The following is a 26,499-nucleotide window of genomic DNA, read 5'->3' as shown; positions in this document are numbered from 1 at the left end:
TGAACACGGAGATGCAATACGTTCGTTACTTAGATCAGTTGGATTGTGAAGACGTTTGAGTACATCAACCGCGTTAACCTAACGCTTCCGCTTTCGGTCTACGAGGGTACATGGACACAATCTCCCTGTCTCGTTGCTATGCATCTCCTAGATAGATCTTGCGTGGTCGTAGAAATTTTTTTAAAATTGCATACTACATTCCTAACACGTATCGGGTCACCAGAAGGGGTTCCGGGCTACCCCCGGCAAACTATATGGTCCTATTGGGCCAAGAGGGGAAACACAACAGCCAACATGGGCTGCTGCGCCCCCCTTGCTGCCCGAATAGGAAGGGGAAAGGAAAATGGGAAGAGAGAAGGAAGGGAAAGAAATTCAGCCTCCCCCTTCCTTCCCTCCTCTCTCCCCTTTCCTTCCCTCTCCAGAAAAGATGGTAAGGGGGGCGAATTGGACAAGGCCCCCAAGTAGGATTCCTCCTACTTGGGGCGCCCCATGGCGGTCCCCCTCCACCGTCCCACCTATATATATGTGGGGAGGGGGTGCCTAGAACACACAACAAACATTGTTAGCCGTGTGCGGCGCCCCCCTCCATAGTTTACGCCTCCGGTTATATTCACGTAGTGCTTAGACGAAGCCCTGCGCGGATCACTTCACCATCACCGTCACCATGCCGCCGTGCTGACGGAACTCTCCCTCGACACTTTGCTGGATCAAGAGTTCGAGGGATGTCATCGAGCTAAATGTGTGCAGAACTCGGAGGTGCCGTACGTTCGGTACTTGATCGGTCAGAACGAGAAGTGTTGGGGAACGTAGTAATTTCAAAAAAATTCCTACGCACACGCGAGATCATGGTGATGCATAGCAACGAGAGGGGAGAGTGTGATCTACGTACCCTTGTAGACCGACAGCGGAAGCGTTGTGACAACGCGGTTGATATAGTCGTACGTCTTCACGATCCGACCGATCCAAGCACCGTTACTCCGGCACCTCCGAGTTCTTGGCACACGTTCAGCTCGATGACGATCCCCGGCTCCGATCCAGCAAAGCTTTGGGGAGGAGTTCCGTCAGCACGACGGCATGGTGACGATCTTGATGTTCTACCGTCGCAGGGCTTCGCCTAAGCACCGCTACAATATGACCGAGGTGGAATATGGTGGAGGGGGGCACCGCACATGGCTAAGGAACGATCACGAAGATCAACTTGTGTGTCTAGAGGTGCCCCCCTGCCCCCGTATATAAAGGAGCAAGGGGGAGGGGGCGGCCGGCCTAGGAGGGGGCGCGCCAAGGGGAGTCCTACTCCCACCGGGAGTAGGACTCCTTCCTTCCTTGTTGGAGTAGGAGAAGGGGAAAGAGGGGGAGAGGAAGAAGGAAAAGGGGGCTGCGCCCCTTGTCCAATTCGGACCAGAGGGGGGGCGCAGGCCTCCTTCCTTTTGGCCTCTCTCCTCTATTCCCGTATGGCCCAATAAGGCCCATATACTCCCCGGCGAATTCCCGTAACTCTCTAGTACTCCGAAAAATACCCGAATCACTCGGAACCTTTCTGATGTCCGAATATAGTCGTCCAATATATCGATCTTTACGTCTTGACCATTTTGAGACTCCTCGTCATGTCCCCGATCTCATCTGGGACTCCGAACTCCTTCGGTACATCAAAACTCATAAACTCATAATATAACTGTCATCGAAACCTTAAGCGTGCGGACCCTACGGTTCGAGAACAATGTAGACATGACCGAGACACGTCTCCGGTCAATAACCAATAGCGGGACCTGGATGCCCATATTGGCTCCTACATATTCTACGAAGATCTTTATCGGTCAGACCGCATAACAACATATGTTGTTTCCTTTGTCATCGGTATGTTACTTGCCCGAGATTCGATCGTTGGTATCTTAATACCTAGTTCAATCTCGTTACCGGCAAGTATCTTTACTTGTTCCGTAATACATCATCTCACAACTAACTCATTAGTTGCAATGCTTGCAAGGCTTATGAGATGTGCATTACCGAGAGGGCCCAAAGATACCTCTCCGACAATCGGAGTGACAAATACTAATCTTGAAATACGCCAACCCAACATGTACCTTTGGAGACACCTGTAGAGCTCCTTTATAATCACCCAGTTACGTTGTGACGTTTGGTAGCACACAAAGTGTTCCTCCGGCAAACGGGAGTTGCATAATCTCATAGTCATAGGAATATGTATAAGTCATGAAGAAAGCAATAGCAACATACTAAACGATCGGGTGCTAAGCTAATGGAATGGGTCATGTCAATCACATCATTCTCCTAATTATGTGATCCCGTTAATCAAATAACAACTCTTTTGTTTATGGTTAGGAAACATAACCATCTTCGATTAACGAGCTAGTCAAGTAGAGGCATACTAGTGACACTCTGTTTGTCTATGTATTCACACATGTATTATGTTTCCGGTTAATACAATTCTAGCATGAATAATAAACATTTATCATGATATAAGGAAATAAATAATAACTTTATTATTGCCTCAAGGGCATATTTCCTTCAAGAAGAAGTTCGACTACATCAACCGCATTGTCAAACGCTTCCTCTTTCGGTCTACGAGGGTACGTGGACACACTCCCCCCCTCTCGTTGCTATGCATCTCCTAGATAGATCTTGCGTGAGCGTATGAATTTTTTTGAAATTGCATGCTACGTTTCCCAACAGTTTTACTTGGCAATTGCGATGGATGGTGGTCGCCGCACCGCGTCTGACACGACGAGCATGGAGTCGCGGGAGATCGATCCCATCGGCGGCGTGGTGAACTAGTTGCTAGTGTCATCGCCGCATAGAAAGTCCATACGGGGTGTCGAATAGGAGGGCGCTGAGCAGAAAGCGATGGAGGAGAAATGTAGTGCACGCGTCATGGCGGCGTCAGTCTAGGAAGACGTGGAGGAGGAGGCCGAAAGGAAATACGCTGGCGATGGTGCCAGTGTAGTACGACGCGAGCGAGGAGGCCGAGAGAAACAACCTCGACGGTGGCTTCAGCATAGCAAGATGTGTGAGAGAAGGCAGAGAGGAACGATGATCGTGCGAGTCTAGTAGGACGCGGGAGAGGAGGCTGAGAGGAACGACGCCGCGGTGGCACTAGTGTAACAACACGTGGGCGAGGAGGCTGAGAGGAACGATGCCGACAGTGACGCTAGTGTAGTAGGACACGGGAGAGGAACGGCTAGTTTGAGGAGATTAAGGAGTGTCACTAAAATAGATCACACATATGCTTATGTATAGTCCATGAGGAAGAGTTAGATCTACTCGTCAACGATCATCGGGACACAAAATGTGCAACACGTAAGTCGTGTGATACCGTGAGATGAAGTTACTGGTCAAAGAAATTTCAAACTATCGGCCATGCGCGATGAATTTGACAAAATTCGTCCAAAATATCTCTAAACATGAACACGAAATTGAATATTTATGGTCGACGAAACTACGAACCGATCGCCTGAATAGAACCATAACATTGATGTGCATTTTTTATGTAGAGCTTATCTCAAATCGAAGCACCGTTGTGTAGATTAGAAGGGACGAAATAAAGAAGATTAGAGAAGGAGCTTAATGGAGGTAGGAGAAAAAACCACCTACAACATGTATAATATCTTGCATCACATGTGTTCCTCTTGTGCAACTTGACCCACCATGTGCGCTAGATGTGGCTTGACTCAGCTTGATTCACTAGAAACAGTCGATTCGGCCGTTTCTAACAGGCCTACCCAAGGAGTACTTGAAGCTCCGTGCTATGCAAGAATCTGATGCTACCCAATTAACCAAACAACCCGTTTTCTTCCCGGGCCGGTCTGGTTGAGGTGAATACATGCTACCAAATGCATCATAGGTTGCAAATTTCCCACCATCTCATGCTCCATCCAAGCAACATTTTCCCCATGCACGGCGCTCAAGCCTCTAACCAAACATGATATATCTCTACACAGTCATATCCCGACAATTACGGTAGTGTCGTCAGGAGGGTAGAGAAGGTGCTTCGCCTATTATGTGATGATTTTCTTCTAAATTCCCGCCCACCAACAAATATAGTTAAACTGGAATTTGCGCAAAATTTGGATTAAAGATGAACGTTCTACTTTCAAAAAGTTATGCAACATTCAATACATTTTTCTGAGCTTTATACACATTTTTCAACTTTCAGAAATTAAATGTATCTTTTAAAAAGATTCACAACAATCAAATGACTATTGAAAAACCCCCAACTTCTAGCTTTTTCAACATAAATACCCTTATTTTTTCTGGCAAACCATCCATACATTTTTTTTGGAAATAACACAACAATATTCACATCCATAACATGTTCCAGTACCTTGTCGACCGAGGTAGAGGTTGCTACATGATTAGCTTTGTTTCCCATGTAACGATATCACTAGTCGCATCTCAACTTGGTGACACGCTACTACATATATAACTGAATAGCACCGACCCCTCATCAGTGATGTGCCCGGGACCAGGCAGCGTGAGTGATGAGCCACAATGGAAACATCAGTGAGAACGTTTTGATGGCTTGGATGTAGGTTTATCACCGACCGACCTTAAATTGCCCGGTCTGTGATGACGTGATTTGATGTCTGAAGCGGGCCTATTGTCTTCACTAACTGGCTGCTAATTGACTAGTCAGTGTTGATAATTCAAAATGGACCATTTGTTAATTCTCATATTTATATAAAAAAATTACTTTGTCATAACTCAGCTTGCACTTAATGTATTTTTTTATTGATTCGTTATCCAATAAAGGACATTGATAACTATTTTTATATTAATAGCACCATTAACAACTCAAATTGCACATCTACATTAAGATACAAAATTTTCATACAATTCTCATATTTTTCATTACAATACACATTCCTAGTGCTAAACTGGAATTGTATTTTGTTGCAGAAAAATATGTATTATTTAGTCTGGGTGCATAAGAAAAGACTATTGTTACATGGGTTTCATTAGAAATTCAAGAAGACCATTCACATTATCCAACATATTTATTTATATTGTTGATGTATTATAAAGTGTTTGCATGTGTATTGTTTTCCATGGTATCCTTAGATATCAAGACTTGTGCGTGTAGAGTGTATGGACCTAGCTAATTACTTGGTAGAGATATCTGGAGTTCAAGACTACAAAGTTTAGGTGTAGATAAATAGATATTTCTAGGGTGCATGAAGTTTTAGTTAGTAGTTTGTGCTCAATCCAAGCGTGTAAAGTGCAAGTAGTAGCTTGTCATCAAATTGTCTCTTTTGCTCTTGCTTGTTACGGTGCTCATTTCTTCAAATTTGTCATTTTTTATTTGGGGGAATGAAGTTAGCCATTGGTACATGTGTGATATATACTTTATATCAAAATCATGCAACTCATAACATGCATGACTATTTATAATTCAAAGTTTCATAAGTTACAATATTGTTCATTTGAATTTTAGATTGACCGCTCTTAAGAAATAGTTTGACATTCCTAAACTGTATGCTCATTTCAACGATACAAGCAAATTTGTATCCCTCAAGTCTCAACATGCCCGAAACCGAACCAACTTGATAAGACTTTCATATTCACATGTTCATTCTAAAAAAACATATATCAAACGAGTAATTTTGAATGTGCAACTTTACTTCCTTCGTTATACCTGCTAATAGGCATGGTCTATTCAAATATGACAGTGACATTTCTTTTGTGCTATCTCCGCAACTTCGAGCTTAGAAGGTGGAAGCTAGAAAACAAAAGTACCGTCTCTAGCAACCCACGAGACCAACGAGTGGTTAATTGAGTCAAGACCAGATATGCCGACTAGTTTTGTTCCTGCACACCATGCTTCCTTTGCATTCCATGTTAATTTTGAAAAATCATGCTTCCAACACTACACATACTTCATGATTTATAGTTCAGCGCCATGGGATGGATGGCTCCGGCAAACCGTGTCAACATCAATCATCCAGAGCATCATCTTCGTCACTGTTGCAGGCCAAAGGAATGGCATCAAGTCAATCATCCTTCTTACTTGTTGGGAGCTTTGGCAGGAATGCAACGATTGCACATTCAGAGGAAAGATCTCGGCCTCAAAAGGAATCATCAATGCGGTCACCAGATACATAGAACTATGGTAGGTGGCAGGAGCAAAATGCCTAGAGAGCCCCTTCGGGAATCCACCGTGAGATATCGCGTGTATTCCCTATTTATTATTGTGTTTTTCCTCTGATCCTCGGATCCAACTCTGCACATATGTTTCTATTGCTCGGTTCTAATGATCAATGAAATGTGAATATTTACTGGATCTTAAAAAACTGTTCAAATTTTCTTCAAGCACTATCATATTCTGCTTCTTACATTTATGTATGCATGTCTGAAAGAGCCGTCTCATCATTCTTTACCCAAAACCAAGGGAACAATGCTTCAATATTTATCACATATGCTGCATTTTTTTATCTCATTGGACTTCACTTCGCATTATAAGGACTGTGCTAACGTCTAGTCGACTGGACGTTAAGCAACAAATCCGCACGATGGTAACCCACCTTCCTCTCGCAACCCGCGCGCTTGATTCCATCATTTTTTTTTCTTCTCGAAAAAACCATATACGCCAATAATAAATCGCTCGTGGTTTTTCTGGTTTTTGGCTACACAATATGGAATGAAAATAAAAGTGCTAGAAAGGGGACTTGAACCCAAGTCTATTCATTAGACTTTGAGCCCAATAAACAACTAAGGCACCTTTAGTTGTTGTCTATTGTATATAAACAAGGTTATTTGAACCTTTTTTCTGTCATTTCAGCGATAATAATTTTTTTGCTTGGTAACTTTGGCATGAGCAGCGTGATAACTATGACTTGAGCAATATGATAAATATACTATGATAAGCCTGATAACTATAATATGAGAAGGTTAATGACTATACCATGAGAAGCATGATAACTTTAGCATGGGGGAGTGGTAACTTCACACTGGGGTATGTTTCGACAAAAAAAAGTTACGAGGACATGTTTCAGTAACGTTTTTCACATGGGTAAAAAGTTATCAAATGTGTTGTATGTAAGCTATCGGGTGTCTGGTGCGTAAATTACCATGATATTTGCACTAGGTTATCAGGGCATATTTCTAGAACTTATGGCCCAAGGTGAAAAGTTATCAATGCGTTTAGATGTAAGTTATCAGGTTAATTGTACTTAAGTTATCATCTTATTTACACAGAAGTTACCGGGTGTATATTTTAAAAACTTTTTCACCTCGAATGGTCAAAAGAGTGGTATTTTATTTGTACTTGTCAGGAGCCAAGTAGTGGGTAAGTTGGCTAGTGTGTTAAGATCTCAATATTGAAGTCTTGAGTTCAGTTCTCAGCTTTAGCATGATTTTTTATGCTATAAAGCTACAATATGAAAACCTAGCATCAAGATTTGTTTTCAACATCTTTTTCTCCTAAAAAATATCAGGCCTGCGATGTGTGAGTTATCAAGCTATTCGCACAAAAAATAACCGAGGGTATTTCATCAACGTGCCTCCCTCCACCCGGTCGCCAAATTTACCAAGACCTAGGTACATAAGTTATCAGGTCAGCAATGTGTGAGTTACCGTGATATTTACATAAAAGTTATCGGGGGTATATTTCACCACCTCTATTCACCAAAAGTTATCAGGACCGGGTTGCATAAGTTATCAGCTCTCCAATGTATGAGTTACCATGCTATTCACACCAAAATTTACAGGGGGATATTTCATCAACACCCACCCCTACGCCAAAGTTATCACGACTGAGTTATATAAGTTATCAGGTCTGTGATATGCCAATTACCCTGATATTCACACAAAAGTGACCGAGCAGTATCCCCCCTGGTCGGCAAAATTACCACGGTGTCATCAACTCTAGATGAGTTGGTAAAAAAAGTCTACTTAAATGCGAAAAAGATTAGACATTTCATTAACTGTTGTGCAAACGTAGAAGAGGAAACAAGTTAATAAGGTATTGTTGTTTTTTTTCCACTCATTTAATAAGGTATAAAAGTACTCTAATCCGATTGAAATAGTATATCAGAGTCTTAGCTCAGCTAGCCTACCGTGGCTGCAACGGACAGGTCCCGTGTTCGATTCTTAGAAGTGCCTTTTTTTTCACGCGCTAACGTCCGGTCGACTGGACGTGTCAAACTTTACAAACTTGTTTCATTATAAAACTTTGCAAGTGTATAGCATACATCCATAGTACCATGTCAAATTTATTTTAGCATTAAAGGAAAACCTTTCAAATAAAGTGCTCACTGGCACCCGTGTTCCAAAGTGACCTTCTGCAGCCGCGCCGCGCATGGGTCGCAGCTGTTGTGCGACCATTATGATTCGACCAGGCACTGTAGCTAGTCAGCCAGTTAAATGCTGCAGCTCCAACTTCGCTGTCACGTAGAGGACACAGGACACAGGGCGCACGGTTTCCGTGAGCTACAACAGTAGACTGTACTACAGTAGCAAGCTGCAAGCAGTACGAGCCTCCGGCGACCCGCAACCATCCCGCCGGCCATGCATCGTGCATGCACAGTTAGTTAATCACCGCTGCCGCCGCCACTGTGCGCGCGGCAATGCGCCACAGTGGCGCCGACGGCAACGCATCCGGCCCTCTCTGCCGGGGCGTGGCGTGTCGGCGTCGTTGAGAAGCAGATCCCGGGGCCTGTTTTGCGGCACTGTTCAGCAGCTTCCATCGTTCCCCGGGAAAGCAACAGCACGCACAGCGCGTACGTGTACCGTGGTGTAGGAAAAACACAGCACACGTTGCTCGGGCATGGCTGGATGTGTTAGACTATTACTTGGCTCTCAAGTTACCTAATCCTAGTCGTATTGTAATAGTCCTAGTCGTATTGTAATAGGTATGATTAGCTTGTAAACTCTTATATATACCGCTCTATGTGGCCGGCAAATTAATACAATAGTTTTATTCAAATCTTACATGATATCTTAGAGTTCCTAGTCCTAGGGTATGGCTCCGCCGCCCACCCCACCGCCGCTGCCGCCGCCCGGCTACTTTGAGCGCCGGGCCGCTACCCTCGCCCGCGCCGCCGCCACAGCTTCCTCCTCCTCTACCCTAGCTCTACTACCACCACCTATGCCCCCGGTGCTCTCCCTCACCGATACAATCTCGGATATTAGTCCTTATATCCCCATCACCCTTGATCTCAACTCCCACAACTACTACCATTGGCGCCACCTCTTCGAAGTTCACCTCGGGCGCTGGAATCTTCGCTCCCATGTCGACGCCACCGCCGTGCCGCAATCCCATGATCCCCAATGGGTCAAGGATGACCTCGCCATCATCCAATGGATCTACATGCGCGTCTCCACCGAGATCTTCAACCTTGTCTTTCGGGATGCTGCCACCGCCGCTGGTCTCTGGGTGGCTCTTCAGCAGTTGTTCCAAGACAACGTCGATGCTCGCACCAATCTACTCCACACCGAGCTCAGGAATACGGTGCAAGGCGACTCCTCTCTCAGTGTCTACTGCCAACGCCTCAGGTCCATCGCCGACGAACTCCGTGAACTTGGTGATCCCGTTGAAGATCGGCAGCTCATCAACATCCTCCTCATCGGGCTCAGCGAAAAGTTCGACAAGCAGGCCTCCTTCATCCCCATGATGCGGCCTCAGCCAACTTTTGCCGAGGTGCGCTCCATCCTCCAGTGGGCCGACCGTGCTCAATCCAACAAGGACGCTCGCCCTCAGCTCTTCGCCGCCGTTCCGCGTGCTCCGGCACCCGCGGCGCCACCTCCACCAGCGGTGCCTCCCTCCCCGGCAGCGTTCGCTCCGTCGCCGGGCTGGCGTCCCAGCCCTAATTATCGCGGCAAGAACCCCATCTACAGGCCACCTTCGACGCGCTCGGCGCCTACTCCTCCACCTTCGCCAGCTCCAAGTACACCACCAGCAGCTACACCTTGGCGTCCTCCACATGATCCCTGGACGGGGCTCGTCCAAGCTTGGCCTATGCCATGGTCCGCTCCGGCTCCCCTAGGCGCTCCACCAGCTTATACCGGTGCCTGGCAGCCCGGCGTGCGGCCCCACACTGGTGCTCCAGGATTCCTCATGCCTCGCCAGCCGGCCCATGCCTACCATGCTGCTCCAACATATGGCGCTCCCTACTATGCTGACGGAGGTCACTACTACACCCCACCGTCGGCCCTACTGCCCTCGTCGTCGTACCAGCCGGCCCTCCTACCATCGCCTCCACCGCTGGCCCTACTGCCTCGCCGTCGTACCAGCCGGCTCTGCTGCCAACACCGACCTCTGCTGCACCGCCAAGCTAGGACCAAGACGCCTTCATCCAGGCCATGAATAATTTTGCCGCCCAAGGCAACATAGGTACGGATTGGATTTTCGATTCCGGTGCTTCTAGTCATATGTCTGCAAATAGTACGTTTCTCTCCTCTTGCACTTCACCCCTCTTTAAATCCATCACCCTCGGTGACGGTTCTTCTATCCCCATCTACTGTGTTGGTCAGGCTCAACTTCCCTCCACCACTAAACCTCTTCTTCTTCGTGATGTACTTGTTGCTCCTGCCCTTATCAAAAATTTAATTTCTGTTCGTCAATTCACATGTGATAATCTTGTTTCTGTCGAATTTGACCCCTTTGGCTTATCTGTGAAGGATTATCAGACCAAGGTCGAGATCGCGCGGTTCAATAGCTCCGGCGACTTATACTCTCTCAATGGTGTTCCTGCTGCCGCTTCTCCAACCTCCATGCTGGCATCTGTCGATCTCTGGCATCGGCGTTTAGGGCATCCCAACCCTGCAGTTTTAGCGTCTGTTCTTAGTGAATTTACCATACCTTGTAATAGAGATTCTCACGATTCTTCAGTTTTTGAGTCATGTCAATTAGGCAAGCATGTGCGTCTTCCTTTTAGTTCGTCTAGTTCTTCAAGCACTTATCCTTTTGAATTAATACATTGTGATCTTTGGACATCGCCTATTGCTAGTGTCTCTGGTTTTAAATACTATCTTGTCATATTAGATGATTTTACACATTTTGTCTGGACCTTTCCTCTACGCAACAAATCCGACGTTCACGCTCTCTTTCTCAATTTTCAGCGATACGTCTCTGTGCACTTCTTCCTCCATATTCGCTTCATCCAATGTGATAATGGTCGTGAATTTGATAATATTAAAAATCGCACCTTCTTTCTTAACCATGGCATTCTTCTCCGTTTTTCTTGTCCCTACACTTCTCCTCAAAACGGCAAAGCTGAACGTTCTCTTCGTACTATCAATGATATTATCCGTACCCTTCTTCTTCAATCTTCCATGCCACCCCAGTACTGGGCTGAGGCTCTCCACACCGCTACATATCTTCTCAATATCCGTCCTACCAAAGCCAATCCCAATATCACCCCCTATTTTTCTCTGTTTCTGTGCCATCCAAACTACTCCGACATTCGTGTTTTCGGTTGTCTCTGTTTTCCTAACACTTCCGCTACCGCCGCTCATAAGCTCTCTCCCCACTCTCTCCCTTGTGTTCTCCTCGGTTTTTCGGATGAGCACAAAGGCTATCGCTGCCTTGACTTATACACCGGTCGGGTTCTTGTGTCTCGGCATGTCACCTTCGCCGAACACATCTTTCCATTTGCTCAACGTCCTACTCCATCACACACCACTACATCCACACCTAGCCTTCCTCCTACACGTTTCCCTTTCTATGCACCTCTCTTGACGTCTCAATCTCTAAATACTTCTTCCCCAAACCAACCAAATGCCACTGCCTCTCTAAATACCTCTTCCCCAAACCAACCAAATGCCACTGCCTTTTTCGACACATCGCCGACTCCCGCCCATGATTCGCCATCATCCCCTTCGGCACCATCACCCACTCATGCCGATCCGCCACCATCCCCTCCATTGTCCGCATCTTCCGCTGTGCCGGACACCAGTGTAGCTCCTCTTCCCGTTCGCGCTGTTCCCACTATCCCAGCAGTCAATGATCATTCTATGCGCACTCGTTCCAAATCGGGTTTTCGTCAACCCATCGACCGTCTCAACCTTCATGGCACCGTCTCCCTATCTCAAGTTCCCAAATCATACAAAACCGCACTTCTTGATCCTAATTGGGCTGCAGCTATGCAAGAAGAATATTCAGCCCTTACTGAAAATAATACCTGGCAGCTTGTTCCTCGCCCTTCCAACACCAACATTGTCTCTGGTAAGTGGGTGTTTCGCCAGAAGTTTCACTCCGATGGTACTCTTTCTCGCTACAAAGCACATTGGGTATGTCGAGGCTATTCCCAACAGCATGGTATTGATTACGATGAAACCTTTTCTCCTGTAGTTAAGCCCAGTACCATACGCACTGTTCTCAGCCTTGCTGTCTCCTCCACCTGGCCTATTCACCAATTAGACGTAAAAAATGCCTTTCTTCATGGTTCTCTTCAAGAGACCGTCTATTGTCAGCAACCTCTTGGTTTTGAAGACCCTTCCTATCCCAACCATGTTTGTCTTCTTCAAAAATCTCTCTATGGTCTCAAACAAGCTCCCCGTGCATGGTTTCAACGCTTTTCTTCATTTATTCAAACCATAGGCTTTATTCCCTCTCTTTCTGATGCCTCTCTCTTTGTCTATCATCATAATTCTGACATTGCCTACTTACTTCTTTATGTTGATGATATCATTCTCACTGCTTCTTCTCAAACTTTTTTGTGCCGCATTATTACTCATCTACGTTCTGAGTTTTCTATGACCGATCTTGGTCTTCTTCACCATTTTTTAGGTATTGCAGTGATTCGTGATTCATCTAGTCTGTTTCTTTCCCAGCGTCAATACATTCTGGATCTTCTCAATCGTGCTGGTATGCTAGACTGTCATCCTTCCCATACTCCTGTCGACACTAGTTTCAAACTTTCAGCCAATGGTGATTCTTTCTCTGATCCTACTCTTTATCGCAGTCTTGCCGGTGCTCTCCAGTATCTTACCATCACTCGTCCTGAAATCTCTTTTGCTGTCCAACAAGCTTGTCTCTATATGCATGATCCTCGAATTCCTCACTATAATCATATCAAACGCATCCTTCGGTATCTCAAAGGTATTCTGGATCATGGTGTCCACATAAACAATTCATCCCCCACCTCTCTCACCGCGTATTCTGATGCAGACTGGGCTGGTTGTCCCGACACTCGACGATCTACATCCGGTTTCTGTGTTTTTCTTGGTGACAATTTGATTTCTTGGTCCTCGAAAAGGCAGGTAACCGTCTCCCGCTCGTCCGCTGAAGCTGAATATCGTGCGGTTGCACATGATGTGGCTGATACGATCTGGCTCCGTCAGTTGCTCTCCGAGTTGCATCGACCACTTCCACATGCTACCATTGTTTATTGTGATAACATATCAGCTGTCTACATGTCCGGGAATCCTGTTCAACATCGTCGGACTAAACATATTGAGATTGATATACACTTTGTTCGCGAGAAGGTGGCTCTTGGACAAGTTCGGTGCTGCATGTTCCTTCAACGGCTCAGTTTGCTGATATATTTACCAAAGGACTGCCATCTACATCTTTTTGTAATATTCGATCCAGTCTCAACGTTATCGAGCCTCCCATTAATACTGCGGGGGAATGTTAGACTACTATTTGGCTCTCAAGTTACCTAATCCTAGTCGTATTGTAATAGTCCTAGTCGTATTGTAATAGGTATGGTTGGCTTGTAAACTCTTATATATACCGCTCTATGTGGCCGGCAAATTAATACAATAGTTTTATTCAAATCTTACAGGATGGATCTCAGGGGCCCATCAATGAGACAGTTTGTTCATCCCCACGAATTTATCTGTTGATGATGAGAGGAGCCGGGCATGTAGAAGCAGTACGCCTGATCTGACTTGCCATTAGCTAGCAAAATAATGTTGCACTGGTGGTGAAACAACGACTTCGCATGCATGCATCGATGTCGACCACCTAGTATTTACCTGGGCACAGGCAGGCTGATGGAAAATCAAATATATATATATTTCCTACTTGGCAGACATGTTCAGCGTGAACGGCAGATATATATGGAGTATTTACCGAAGGACCATAATATTGAGCGGTTGTCGTCAGACTAAGTACGTTACGTACCGGCCGCATGCCGTTGCCATGCATGGAGCTTACGTACCACGCCGACGGCACCGGCCGGCAGTCCCCGTCCGATGGGGAGAGAGGCCTCACGACCCGAGGCGGTACATGCCGTCCACCATGAAGGGCGCCCTGTCCATGTACAGCGCCGGGCCCTGCGAGGCTGGGAGGAAGCTGACGCCCACGCCGCCGTCCATCACGGAGAAGGGCATGTCCTCCGGCGCCGGCTTCCAGTGCCGCTTCCTCTGGTTGATGAACCAGTTGTTGATCTGCTTCTGGTCCAGCCCCGTCGACTCCGCCAGCGCGATCTTCTCCGTCTCCTGCACATATGCACCACCACCAGCAATCATCAGCGACTGAAAATTACCGACGTCGACACCTATCCGAGAAATTCAATGGTGGCATGTATGACGATCGTATCGTACAGAGGGGTAGGGCCACTTGGAGTGCAGCTCCCACCAGTGCAGCAGCTTCTGGCGGGCCTCCTTGGGGAGCTTCCCCTTCTTCCGGCGCTTGCAGAACTCCTGGCGGAGGCTCCCGACGTACCCGCCGTATTTCCTCAGCAGCTGGTGCTTCAGCTCCTTGTCCTCGGCGCTGGGGTCGATCTCCTCCACGCAGCTCGTGTCCAGCTCATCCTCGGACGATCCCGCGCCTTCGCAATTATTGTCTGCGCATCACAAAACAAAAATGATGGTCCCGTTCCCATAAGAATTCATTCAGGAGACTCTGGACCACTCAGGAAAATAGGAGTGCTCTTAACTGGATTGAAAATACATAACACCTGGTTTAATTTCAAAAGGTGCATGTGTTCGTGCATGCAGAATATCCTCATCCAAAAACACGCGGAAAGGGGAAGGACCACTTCAACAAATAGAAGTAACTAATTTTGAAGAAATTCACATAGTAATATCAGCCACACAAATGCATGCCTCACATTGTAACAAACGGTGAGTAGTGAGGTGTCATCTTAATTAGAAGTGTGTGAACTGAAAATGGTTACTGGGTGAAGATCAGAACAATAAATGGAGGCATATTTCAACCATGCTGCTGCAAATTTGCATCATTGAGTAAGGTGCAACCTCATGCTGCAAAAGCCAGAAGCCTTCTCCATGCAACCTCCCAAGTTCATCCAAACACCAGTTTTATTTTTTGAAATGGAGGAGGACCCCCGGCCTCTGCATCTGGACGATGCATGCAGTCACTTTATTAATTATTCACATAAGACCTTACAAAGTCATACAACAGTAGACTAAAGCCACCGTCTAGGCAACATCTGTCACTACTCCTATCCAGTTGATGTAGGGATGCTGATAGTCTGAGCCTAATACCAAACAGACCTCGCAGCCAAACCTAACATCTAAGACCCGAGGTCCCAACCAGGACGCCTGCCGGGTATGGGGCACCCACCAATCCGGCGCACTCCTCAACCAGGACGCCTGCCGGGTATGAGGCCGCCGCAGCCACCTGCCACCAATCCATCTTCAGAGCTATACTGCTACATCTACCGTGCCAGGTCTCTCTGCCATCGACGCCACCATGACGCTAGACAGCGCCGTCCTCCTGCGCGAGTCCATCCTCGGACATCGGGCCCCGAGTCTCCACTGCGCCACACCGTCGAGATCCGTCGTCATCAATGTGTAGGATGAAGCACCTCTTCACCAAGAAAGCCGCCCACTGGTCCCTCGTTTCCGTGTACGCCTCCTAGAATGACGCCCCCAAGGAGAAAACGACACCAACGCGTTGCCGTCACCCGATCTACTGATCTAGGGTTTCCCCCAGAGGTAGCAGATAGTTGTCTTGAACTTCTCCTTGGCGATGCCTTCAAGAAGGAAAATGCCGCATACCAGCGCCGTCACCGCCGGCCTTGGCCAGGTTTTCACCCGGATCTGAATATAGGACCTCCATCAAGCAACTTGTACATGAACCGCCGCCATTGCTGCCGGGGACTGGACGGAGAATCCAGGCCGCCGCCGCCTGACCAGCCATGGCACCACCATGGTGCCTAGGCCGGCGTTGTCAGGACCACCATGCTCGCCTATAGACGCTCACCAGATCCGTTGGCACGCCGAAGCCCATCTGGGTACGGCTAGATCCGCGATCTGGGCCGCCGCCACAGGGGCTCCTCTGTCGCGGTATCGCGCCTACGCTGACGCCGCTGTCACACTCGCCACCGGGAACCCGCCACTCCACGCCGCCGGTGTCCCGCAGTTCTGCGCCGCCGCCGCCGCCAGGGGAAGGCGCAGGCACCACGCGAGGGGGAAAGCCCCGCCGCCGCCATCACCGGCCAGGCTACGGGCGTGGCCTCCGGCGGTGGCAGGGGAGAGAGGACGTGGGAGGAGGCCTTTGGGCCCGCGGTGGCAGATTGCCCCCCGTGTCGCCTAGGTTAGGCGACGCGGGGGCAGGGGGCGGACGCATATCATCCAAACACCAGATAGAGAAATGGAGTGCCTTTCACTTTTGTGCAGCCTTGTGAGCAATAACTAGCAAACTACCCTAATTCTGTCGAATCCATCTAGGAATAGAAGTAATTATACACGTGCCAGGTTGTGTTAATTTTCTCAAGTATGGATAGCGAAGTATCAAAATGAAAGGGTTGTTTGACATATCCCAATATCCGTTAGAACAAGTGAGAAAAAAAGAAACAAGTCGGGAATTAAAGGAGGGATGTATAGCAAAAGTGCAGTTTCCAGGCATAAAAAACACTTGAAATTTATATGAAAAATACTCATTTTCATTATGCAAATATATCATGAGTATATAATAAAGATTACTTATCACTGGCCGTTTTCTTTATGTTAGCAAGTGAAGTTGTTTGTAAATAAATCCACATCCATATTTCATGCTATCACTTTCTTTTGAACATCTTAGGAGCACAAGCTGTTCAAACTACAGTACATGGACTTTAACTTGGTTTTAAAAGGGAAATTTGCCCACAGTACTCAGCGTACGAAATCAAACAAAATCACTGCCATTGTTGAAAAGATATATTTCAATAACTCCTAGGATCAGTGAAATAACTTCTCAGATCAGATGTACAAGACGGTGGAGAGAAAGATATAAATGCACTTTTTTGGAATTTTAACTTAGTTCTGGAAAACATATATGATATATGTAGGAAATTGAGAAAGTATATTTGGAACCAGATGATAGCCGATCCCATTTTATACCCAACCAAAGATCACATTCTAAGTTTCTGTAAACATTATGAAAAACTTCGTGCATGTTGGTATTGAGCAGAAAATTGCTCCTTTAATTTCCATAAAAGAATGTGACCATTTGCAGCCTGTGTGAAAATCACAAAATAGATTTCTGCATCACAAGTTACATAATTTTCACTATAGCAAATTGTTCCATACCTCAAATTGTGTTTTTTCACAGCTCACGAATAATCATTTTTTACCAATAATTCAAAATGGCAAGTGTCTACCCATTGTTAACTAACACGAAATTTTCATAGTTTTCTAAACTTGGAAATATGATTTCTTTTGCTAAATATTAAAAAAAATAAGGTTCATACGTACCGAGGTGCTGAATATCATTATGTGTAGGAAAAATGAAGTATTGCCATATGTACATCTAACACTACAAGTTTTCCACCCAAAAAACCTTTGTTCAAAAGATGCAAAAGTTTCTTAAGGTCCAGCAAAGGAACCCATCATGCTAAGTCCAAAGCATGTATATGTTTCAACAATGTAATGTAGGAACCACACATCGAATAACTTGGGTCACAAAAGGGTGATTATATATAAACAAAAGACACAAAATCCTTAAACCAATTAACAATGCTCCATGGCTACGATCAAAATTAAATCGAAGAAATAAGAGGCCTCTTAGTGTATATGAAATTACGAATGCTCCCACTTCGATGCAAAAAAAAAAAAGCTCCCACATAAGAGGCCTCTTAATGGTGAAGTCCCTAAAAAACAAGTAGCATTGCATAACGATTAACATCTTGACCTGATCTGAAGAGGTGATTTTGTGTTCTGTGCAACATCGAGGGCATTATTAAACAAGAAACTAGTCAGTTTTCATTCCTTCAGCAAAAGAAAAAAATGCAGCGGTGAAATACTTGTGCAAACAAGAATGTCTCTTCACCAATAGGACAACAGACAGCTGCATGTTCAGAGGATAGACTTTGCATGGCCGGAACCAGGAACACCTCACAAGCAAAACATTTTGAAGTCCTTGCTAATATTTGTTTCCACAAAATAATTCAGGCTAGGCGTCCCTCCCTCCCACTCACTCCGACTGGACAAAGAGACAGGGTGCGCAGTGTAGTAACAGTAGGCGTCGCTCTAGTACAGTGCGGCGATTTATTGGCACCCTAATACTCGCGGAGGCACAGAAGTGCTACAGGCCCACCGCTCATCCACCGCCGCATACGTACACGCGCGTCGAATCAGCTACTAGTACCCTGTGTTCTGCATCCCAATTAAATCACTACTGCTTCCACCGAATAACAAGGCCGGTTGTTAGTACTAGTATCCGATTTATAATCTCTATGTGCGCTGAACACCAGCTACCTTGATGTAATTCCTTCGTGCTAGCTGATTAAACAGTACGTGTTAAACCACATAGACATAGATGATTAAACTGCCGAAACAATCGACTTTGTAGCCCTACGAGCGAGGCTAAGCCACATGCCTCTTGTTCGCCTATGAATTGCCTCTGCTGAACCAAAGATGAACTCTAATGGTTGAAGACAGTGTGTTACTTCCAATCTTGATTAATTATAAACTGAGAGCCGAAGGTATCAATAACGAGAGGCGGAGATTGGAACCACGAGCTCCCTGTGGGCTCGTGATGCATATTACTACGGATGCTAATTTAATACTCACATACTGCTGATGTGTACGTACTCCGCTAAGATGCCGGTGTTATTATAATTAGTGAACTTGTGGTCTAATGCATGCCCTTATCCCCTCCCTAAATAAACAAAGGGGCAAAGGTTATCGTGGCAGTGGCAGGGAACGACAGCATGGATCCAAAGAGGAAAAAAGTTGGCTCCATTCCGTCGCACAAACCGGACATTTCCCAATGCGGCAAGCCAAGAATCTTCTCATCTCGGAAGCACCAGCTGCCACCAGGCGCATAAATATTGCTGCTGAAATCTGAGTATACCTGTGAATGTGATGGAATCGAGCTGCGTCTCGACGCTCTTGAAGAACTCCGTGGCCTCCTGGATCGGCCGCGCCAGCTCCTCCCTGTACTTCGCCAGCATGTTGCAGTAGGCCTCCTGCACGCCGGCCGGTGAGCTCGGAATCAGTACAGGTACAGGAAAGCATCACATGGCATCACGCGACGAGCTTGGTCCATCGTATGTATCGAGGAACATATACCATGAACTGGTCGAGCTCCGGGTCGGGGCGCGGGGACTCGTGCTTCCCCCGGCCATGCCCGGCGTCCAGCTTCGCCGCCACGGCCGAGAGCCTCTCCAGCACCTCCGGCGGGGCGCCGACCTATAAGAGAAAGCAAATCGCGCGCTCAGCTTCAGCACATGGTGCAGGTGCACACATCCTGTGTGACCTAACTAACTAAATCTGCATGGTTTGGGCGATGCCTTCTGGCAGTCCAGGTAGGAGGCGAGGAGCGGCGAGTAGAGCGGGTGCGCCATGATCTTGGCCTTGATGGTCGCGGCGTCCGCCGGCGAGATCTCCCTGCGCTGCTGCGCCGACGGCGGCGGGACGGCCAGGAGCTGCTGCAACGCGAGCCGCGAGCCGTGCTGCTCGCCGGCCAGCTCCGGCGAGGGCGACGACGCGGAGGGCGGCGGGAGCTGCAAGAAGGAGGCCATGGACGCACTGCTGCTGCTACTGCCGCTCCCTCCTCCTCCCCCAAGATTAGGGAACCTCTCCATAATTTGCGCAGAGAATCGACAAATCAAGAACAGACGACAAGGCCAAGAAACCCTAACTAGGAAGGAGATGGGATGAACTCTGCTGAAAAGAAGAGAAGTAGTGGTGGAGGACGAAACTTGGGGGTGGACGGACGGAGGAAGAAAGGAGGAGGAGGAGGCCGGAAGGTGAATGAATGATGAGCGAGTGTGTGTGTGGCTGGTGGGAAGGGATTGGCTTTGTTCCCATGTCAAATCATGAGTAAAGATGAAGCTGTCTTTCTTGCGTCGCTGTTGCCGTTGCCGCTGTTTCGACACGACGCAATCTCACGCCGCGGCCAAGGATATAGAATCTTAGACGGATCCGTACGTGCCACATGCAAATACTACGTGCACCACCCTCTATCTTTTTTCTACCGCTACTCTCACAGCAACTTTAGCAAATCATAGTAACCTTTTTTTAACATAGTATATAAGCAAAACGCTCATACATATGCACGTATAAACATCCCCATGAATACACGCACGCACACCCTATTCTTATGAGAAATTTCGAAAAACTGAGCCGGCAAATCATATTAAAATTGATGAAGTCGCCATAGACGCATTCATAGTCGACGGAAAAGTCTCCTCTCCGGAAGGCCTGAAATACATTCAAAACAAAAATGCTACACTTACGAAAAGCTTCTACAAATTGATTTTACAGACTCCTCTCTCACCAACCAACCACCCCTAATTGTAGCTGATGGGACCTTTTCTCCTTAATCTTCTTCAACCATAACTCTACACGTGATCCCGTAAGTCTAATCCTGTCGTAAGTCTAGCATCTCTCTTCAGAAAAATGCGAGTATTAATGTCAAATGTATGACTTGAACTATGATGGGCTAAGGATACCACTGCCCTTCTAACTATCCGATCACAAGTTGGTTCACAAATCATAATAACAATTGATATGTTAATTTTGGCCGATAATACCACTCTATAGCTAGTAGAGTCGTCATACGACCCCGAGTCACATAATTTACGGACAGAGCCGCTCTTTCCTCGCCCCCCGCACTGGCCCGTGGCAGTTTATCGTCACTTCTTTTGTTGTCCGCCCCTCGCGGCTATGGAAAGACTCACAACCTTCATTTTCCTTCTTGCCGCCCACAATCTATATGTTCCTTCTCGTCGCACAGAACCTACACTTCCCTTCTTACTGCCCACGGCCTCCACTATCACCGCCAATAGATTGGGTGATATTCTCGAAGGAGGAACGGGACCGCCGTGAAAACGTCGTTGAAATTTACACTAGCCATTTTGTTGGACACATAAGGATTTCACATCCTTGATGTGTCCCTGAAAATGATTACAATGATTTTTGTCATTAGGTGGGAAAAAATCATGACTCGGCGGCCAAGCAAGATGCGTGCACGCGTGTGAGATGTGTGATGCATTCCTATGCAAGTAGGCATCTGTGATTAATGTATGCGTGTGTTGTGCTAGAGTTTGTGCTTTGTGTGCGTGAGTCGTGGTATGCGCGTGTGAGGGACTAGTAGATTTGAGCTCTAGACAGGGAATTGGGGAATGAAAGTCATAGTCAATGACAAGCAGGACCAACATGTAACAAAACTATGAAGGCCGCGTTATGATAACTTTATGTTTGCGCTTTGCCTTGCAGTCTTCATATTTATATGGAGTGTGCTTCTTATGCACCATAGAGGTTGTTCATATGATGGCTCCGCTAGAGTTGCTCTTGTTATTTCTGTCGTGTCGGATGTTTTCTACAAAGCATCCGAGGGTTAGACGAGAACCACGACAATGCAGATGGTATCAGCAGGGCCAGGCAGAGCTTTGGTGGATTCGTGGTGTGGGATGGTGACGGGAAAGTTGACGATGAAGACTGTGACGGGGCATAGGGGGCAGGTCCAAACGGCGGCGACACAAAGAAGGTGGTGGCACCGGCCGTGGATGGTGGCGGCAGGCGGCTGATGGGCGGTGAAGAAGAACGGTAACCATCGGAAGAGGAAGATGAACAATATTCATTCATAGGAGGGAAATTTTAATTTAACGATCAAGACAGAATCAACTGAAACTAAAACGTTTTCCGGGCAACTGTTTTTCCCTGAACACGTGGATGGATTCTTTGAGGTTTCGTTTGGTCTGATTGAAGGAGGGCATGCAGCGCAGGGGCAGTCAGAGTGGTGACTTGTTTCATCTGCCAGCAGTGGCAGGGGTCACTCACATAATGGGACTGTACAGGGAGAGAAGTTCCAGCAGGTTACAGTTGCGGTGTGTGCCCGGCCTGTCGCCTATCCACGTCTAGTCCCTGGCCCGGGTTGGTCCTTGCATGTGTGGAGCAATAGTCCTCCTTTTCACCAGGATGGAAAGATTCTTGGAAAAGCTGCATGCCGCTACTGCGTCTGCGGCTGCCCCGTCCCTCTCCTCCTCTTGTACTATGACCTAGTAGTATATCATGTGATTTTTATTACATTTAATAGCACATCTACTCAATATTGAACTTAGGCCTATTGGTTCATAGCATAGAAATATTATAAGAATAGGAAATAAGATGACATGTATCTCAATTTCTATAATAAAAAATATGTCAGTTAACTCATAGGATAGGATTTTTCATTTTATCTTAGCTAATGTTTTTTCCTTTTGAAAATATGAAGGAAGAAACCAAACTTATATAGTAATAGAAATTCATTCCTACAAATCAAATGGCTCAAAATTATATAAGTTACATAGATAGAATTCCTACAAAATTTCTGTAAAACAAATGAGGACTTAGCCAAATGGTTATACGAACGAAAAAAGTAACACAATAATCAAAGAGAAACAAGAAGCATGTCGTATCGAAAAAGTCACGCCATAATCATGTCAAGTGCTGGCATCAAATCAATCAGCCTCACAAAATATGCATGGAACCATGTGTGAACTAGGACTCTTCGGTTCGAAAGATTTTCCAGGAGCCGTGGGTGGAAATTCTCCTATAAAATCAATCACAAATAAAACCTAAATACATATTTATAAGGTCTGCAATCCTGTGTACCATATACCCACACGTACCTAATAGTTAGAATCCTCCAAAATTATATTTGAAACCCTTGGAGCAAAGACGCCCTAGAGAAGAAGAAGAGAACCGGAACGAACCTTGAAGTTTCTATCAAACTGAGGACATGCGAAAGCAATTTGTATAAATGTGCTAGCATCATTTATGCGATCCAAATGGTTTCTAGTAAAAAATAACTATGATCGGAAATTTCACAGTTCTTACAATGCATTGAAAAGCCTAAACTAAGCTAATGCAAAAAAAGTACATGAAAAAACATAGGATAAATTGCACTTCAAAGCGTAATTGCTGGCCATAAAACTAATGAGCCGTCAGATCTACAACCTAGAGAATGCCAAAGTAAAAATGTATTGCCTTCAGTACTTCCTCCCTGTGATATAGTTTGGGACTCTTTATGGAATCTAGACTACCAATGATCTTGATGTTGTCTTTCCTCAATTGTACATCAACTGATATTTAATTTACATTAAACCGTTATTGTCATTTACATATTTGCATGTGTTGCTTTAATGAACTAGATAAAATTCATATGAACACATGATTATTTGGTAATAAAAGAGTGGCCACTACTTTCGTAACTCACACACATTGCAGTAACGACGCAAAGATGTAGTTAAACCATAGTGTCATTCAAACATGTGGAGTTGTTGCAACATGTCATGCAGTTGAAAATCGTAGAGGAAATTGCATAAACCACTAACTGTCGGTGCTGATTTTGCACAAAACACCGACTCCATGCCTATGGGTTTGTTGTACAAAACACCACATATTAGTGTAATCAGTTGCAGCTAGGTATAATCCAGCGTTAGATATGTTGATTTGATTTGTTACAGGTGGACCCCACTTGTAAGTGCACGCATGACGGAGAAAACTGGCCATCAATCGACCAGATTAGCATGGGAATGTTAGTTAGCTCGTTTTTAGTTTAACATTTTCAGTAAAAAAAGAACAGTAAATCATACTATACTTAATGCTAATCTAGGAACATTTCAGCATAATAGGACCAAACATTATTTGGTTGGCATGCTGATGTGAGCGTTTTTTTTTTGCCACCCATGCACTTACCAACGAGATCACCTGTTAGAAATCTTGTAAACCGACCTAAATGCCGGATTAGACTTAGCTGCAACAGATTACACCAATAGGTGTTCTCTGCAAAATGAACAACAACAGTTGGTGTTTGTGTAATTACCTCAAAAATTGCAATTAAAACACATGACAATTGATAGTTGAAAAAACACCATGAAAAAGTCCAGTTCAAGCACGTGAACGAAATATAGTGCAGACACATGATGTTGATGAAACAATATTGTAGAGTCAAGCGTATCCCCGCCAAGAATATACAGTTCACTACATCCTTATGGGTATATGTGCATTAGTTAGCTATGCACATAACATTATAGTGAAAAAGTTACTGTGATATTTAGTAAATACTATATGCAAACTAAACATTTAGGCCCCCTTTGGTTTGAAGGAATTTCATAGGAATTTTAGAGGATAGGATTTTTTCCTTTAGAGCCTTTGGTTCATATGAATAGATTCCTATTCCTACATAGGATTGGTTCCTATCCTCCACATTTTATAGGAAAATAAAAATGAGCCCAGACTTAATGAAAAAATCCCTTGGTGTCAAGCAAATGACATATTGTTTCCTATTCCTACTCATAGAATTTGAGATACATCTCATCTCATTTCCTACAAAATTCATATTCCTATGATAATCCTATCCTATGAACCAAAGATTTTCTCACGATATGCAAACTTGGACCATGGGCTGACACGGCTAGTAAACGATTTACTGAGATTTTAAAAGCCTTAGTACAATCCCAAAAAGTTAGTACGTACAAAATATTTGCACTCTGTAATCATTCGAGACCGAGCTAGAGGAGTAGCTCCACAGCACCCTCGGACTCTGGGAGAGAAAGGGTGAGAGAGAAGAGGAGGAGCCCGTGTTTTCTGCTCGTCCTGTCAAGTCGATGTCAAAAGATGGGCTACTAGAGTTAGCAACGTTCAGTTCATGTCACTCAGAAAAATGTTCAGTTCATGCTGTGCAGGCACGGGCACGTGATCCACCCCAATCGGCGATGATGGCTGAGCAAAGACGAGAATACTTGGAGTTGAGAGATTGAGACTCCAGAGTCCGGACAAACAGAGGCAATTATGCTGAACACAATAAGAACATGTCACATTCTACACAAAAACATGTCAAAATCACAAACCACTAGCAGGTTTATCTGATACGGTGCCGGGCTGTTTAGAAAAAGGCAGAGTTTTCATTGAACTAGTTTATCAGCTAAACTATTTTGGAAAAGAAGTTTGTCAGCTAAAAGCTGTACGTAGATGTAAACTCATAGACCAGAAAACCAAGCCGTTCTTGCCCATAGTTTACTAGCGATATCTTTTGAGCAGATAATGGTCAAAGAATCTTATCGAACAGTGAGGAGGATGGGACTTAAAGCTTGGCAGCCTATCATGTCATCTCGTGTACCCCTAGGCTATGGTGTAGGGTTGATGCTACGTCGGCTCACACGTCGTCAATCAGCTAGCCGCTGTACGTAGGGACATTGTAGTACGTACGTATTCCTTGACTTGCCAGTGGTATTTTATGTGGCTCTGGCTTGTCAGCCGTGCACTGCTACTGACATGTGCTTGCGTTCCGAATGTAGGAAAAATAAATCAGAATGGCAGTCTTCAAAACACAATCAGATAAGGATTTTTTGTCGAAAGAGACCGTCTGCCCAACAAAATTGCCAAAAAAAACCGTTTTGGATGAAAGTGACAAAAAAGACCCCCTGCGCCGTGGCGGCGGGCGCGCCGGGCGACACGCGGCACCTGCCGCCACGGTGCGAAGCGGCAGCCCCTGTCGCCACGGCGCCAGGCGGCAGGCCGATGATTACGTGAATTGGCACGAGCAACGGAACGGGATGGCAGTGTGGGGCCCTGCCGCCTCAGGTGGTGGCGGCAACACTGTAGCAGCAGGCCCTGCCGCCTGGGGGGCTGGCGGCAGGCCTGTGCGCTGCGTACCGCCGTTTCCCATGCCGCTCGTCGCTTTCCCCCACTGCGTTTAATTCGTTTCATTGTGTTCGACGGGGCCAAACAGCAACGGCAGCCCGTCCTGCAAATTATCTGCTCCCAATGCATTACTAGCAATAGTAGCTGTGCGTGTGCTGTGTATGACCCGTTTTCCCCATCGGAGAATGTTGTTGTTGCCTAACCCAGAAAAACGACGAGCGGCATGTGAAACAGCGAACGAAACGGCAGCGTGCAGTGCACAGGCCTGCCGCCAGCCCTCCAAGCGGCAGGGCCCGCTGCTACAGTATTGCCGCCGCCACCTAAGGCGGCCGTGCCCCACACTGCCATCCCGTTCGGTTGCTCGCGCCGATTCCCGTAATCACCGGCCTGCCGCCTGGCGCCGTGGCGGCAGGGGCTGCCGCCTCCCACCGTGGCGGCAGGTGCCACGTGTCGCCCGGCGCGCCTGCCGCCACGGCCAGGGGGTCTTTTTTGTCACTTTCATCCAGAGGGGGTCTTTTTTGA

General features: G+C 46.2%; 1 protein-coding gene across 3 annotated transcripts; it reads right to left on the bottom strand.

The window, feature by feature from the left end:
- Nucleotides 1-13,663: 13,663 nt before the first annotated feature.
- LOC123105165 (homeobox protein knotted-1-like 12) lies at nt 13,664-20,149 on the bottom strand. 3 transcript variants are annotated; one of them, XR_006450718.1, is made up of 6 exons: nt 19,638-20,149; nt 19,417-19,536; nt 19,199-19,313; nt 14,503-14,744; nt 14,081-14,397; nt 13,664-13,947 (listed from the first exon to the last, which is right to left on the bottom strand). XR_006450718.1 is itself a non-coding variant. In XM_044527171.1 (5 exons), the coding sequence occupies exons 1-5, from the start codon at nt 19,929-19,931 to the stop codon at nt 14,167-14,169; spliced, it is 1,002 nt and encodes a 333-aa protein (XP_044383106.1). In that variant the 5' UTR covers nt 19,932-20,149; the 3' UTR covers nt 13,664-14,166. The 3 variants fall into 3 exon arrangements, 1 of the variants encoding a protein (XP_044383106.1); XR_006450719.1 differs by having other exon boundaries at nt 13,664-13,932; XM_044527171.1 differs by having other exon boundaries at nt 13,664-14,397.
- Between the last annotated feature and the right edge of the window lie 6,350 nt (nt 20,150-26,499).

The sequence above is a fragment of the Triticum aestivum genome, chromosome 5A (genome assembly GCF_018294505.1).
Source record: "Triticum aestivum cultivar Chinese Spring chromosome 5A, IWGSC CS RefSeq v2.1, whole genome shotgun sequence".
NCBI lineage: Eukaryota > Viridiplantae > Streptophyta > Magnoliopsida > Poales > Poaceae > Triticum > Triticum aestivum.
The sequence above is the reverse complement of the archived record's forward strand: the minus strand, read 5'-3'. Positions and strand labels throughout refer to the sequence as shown.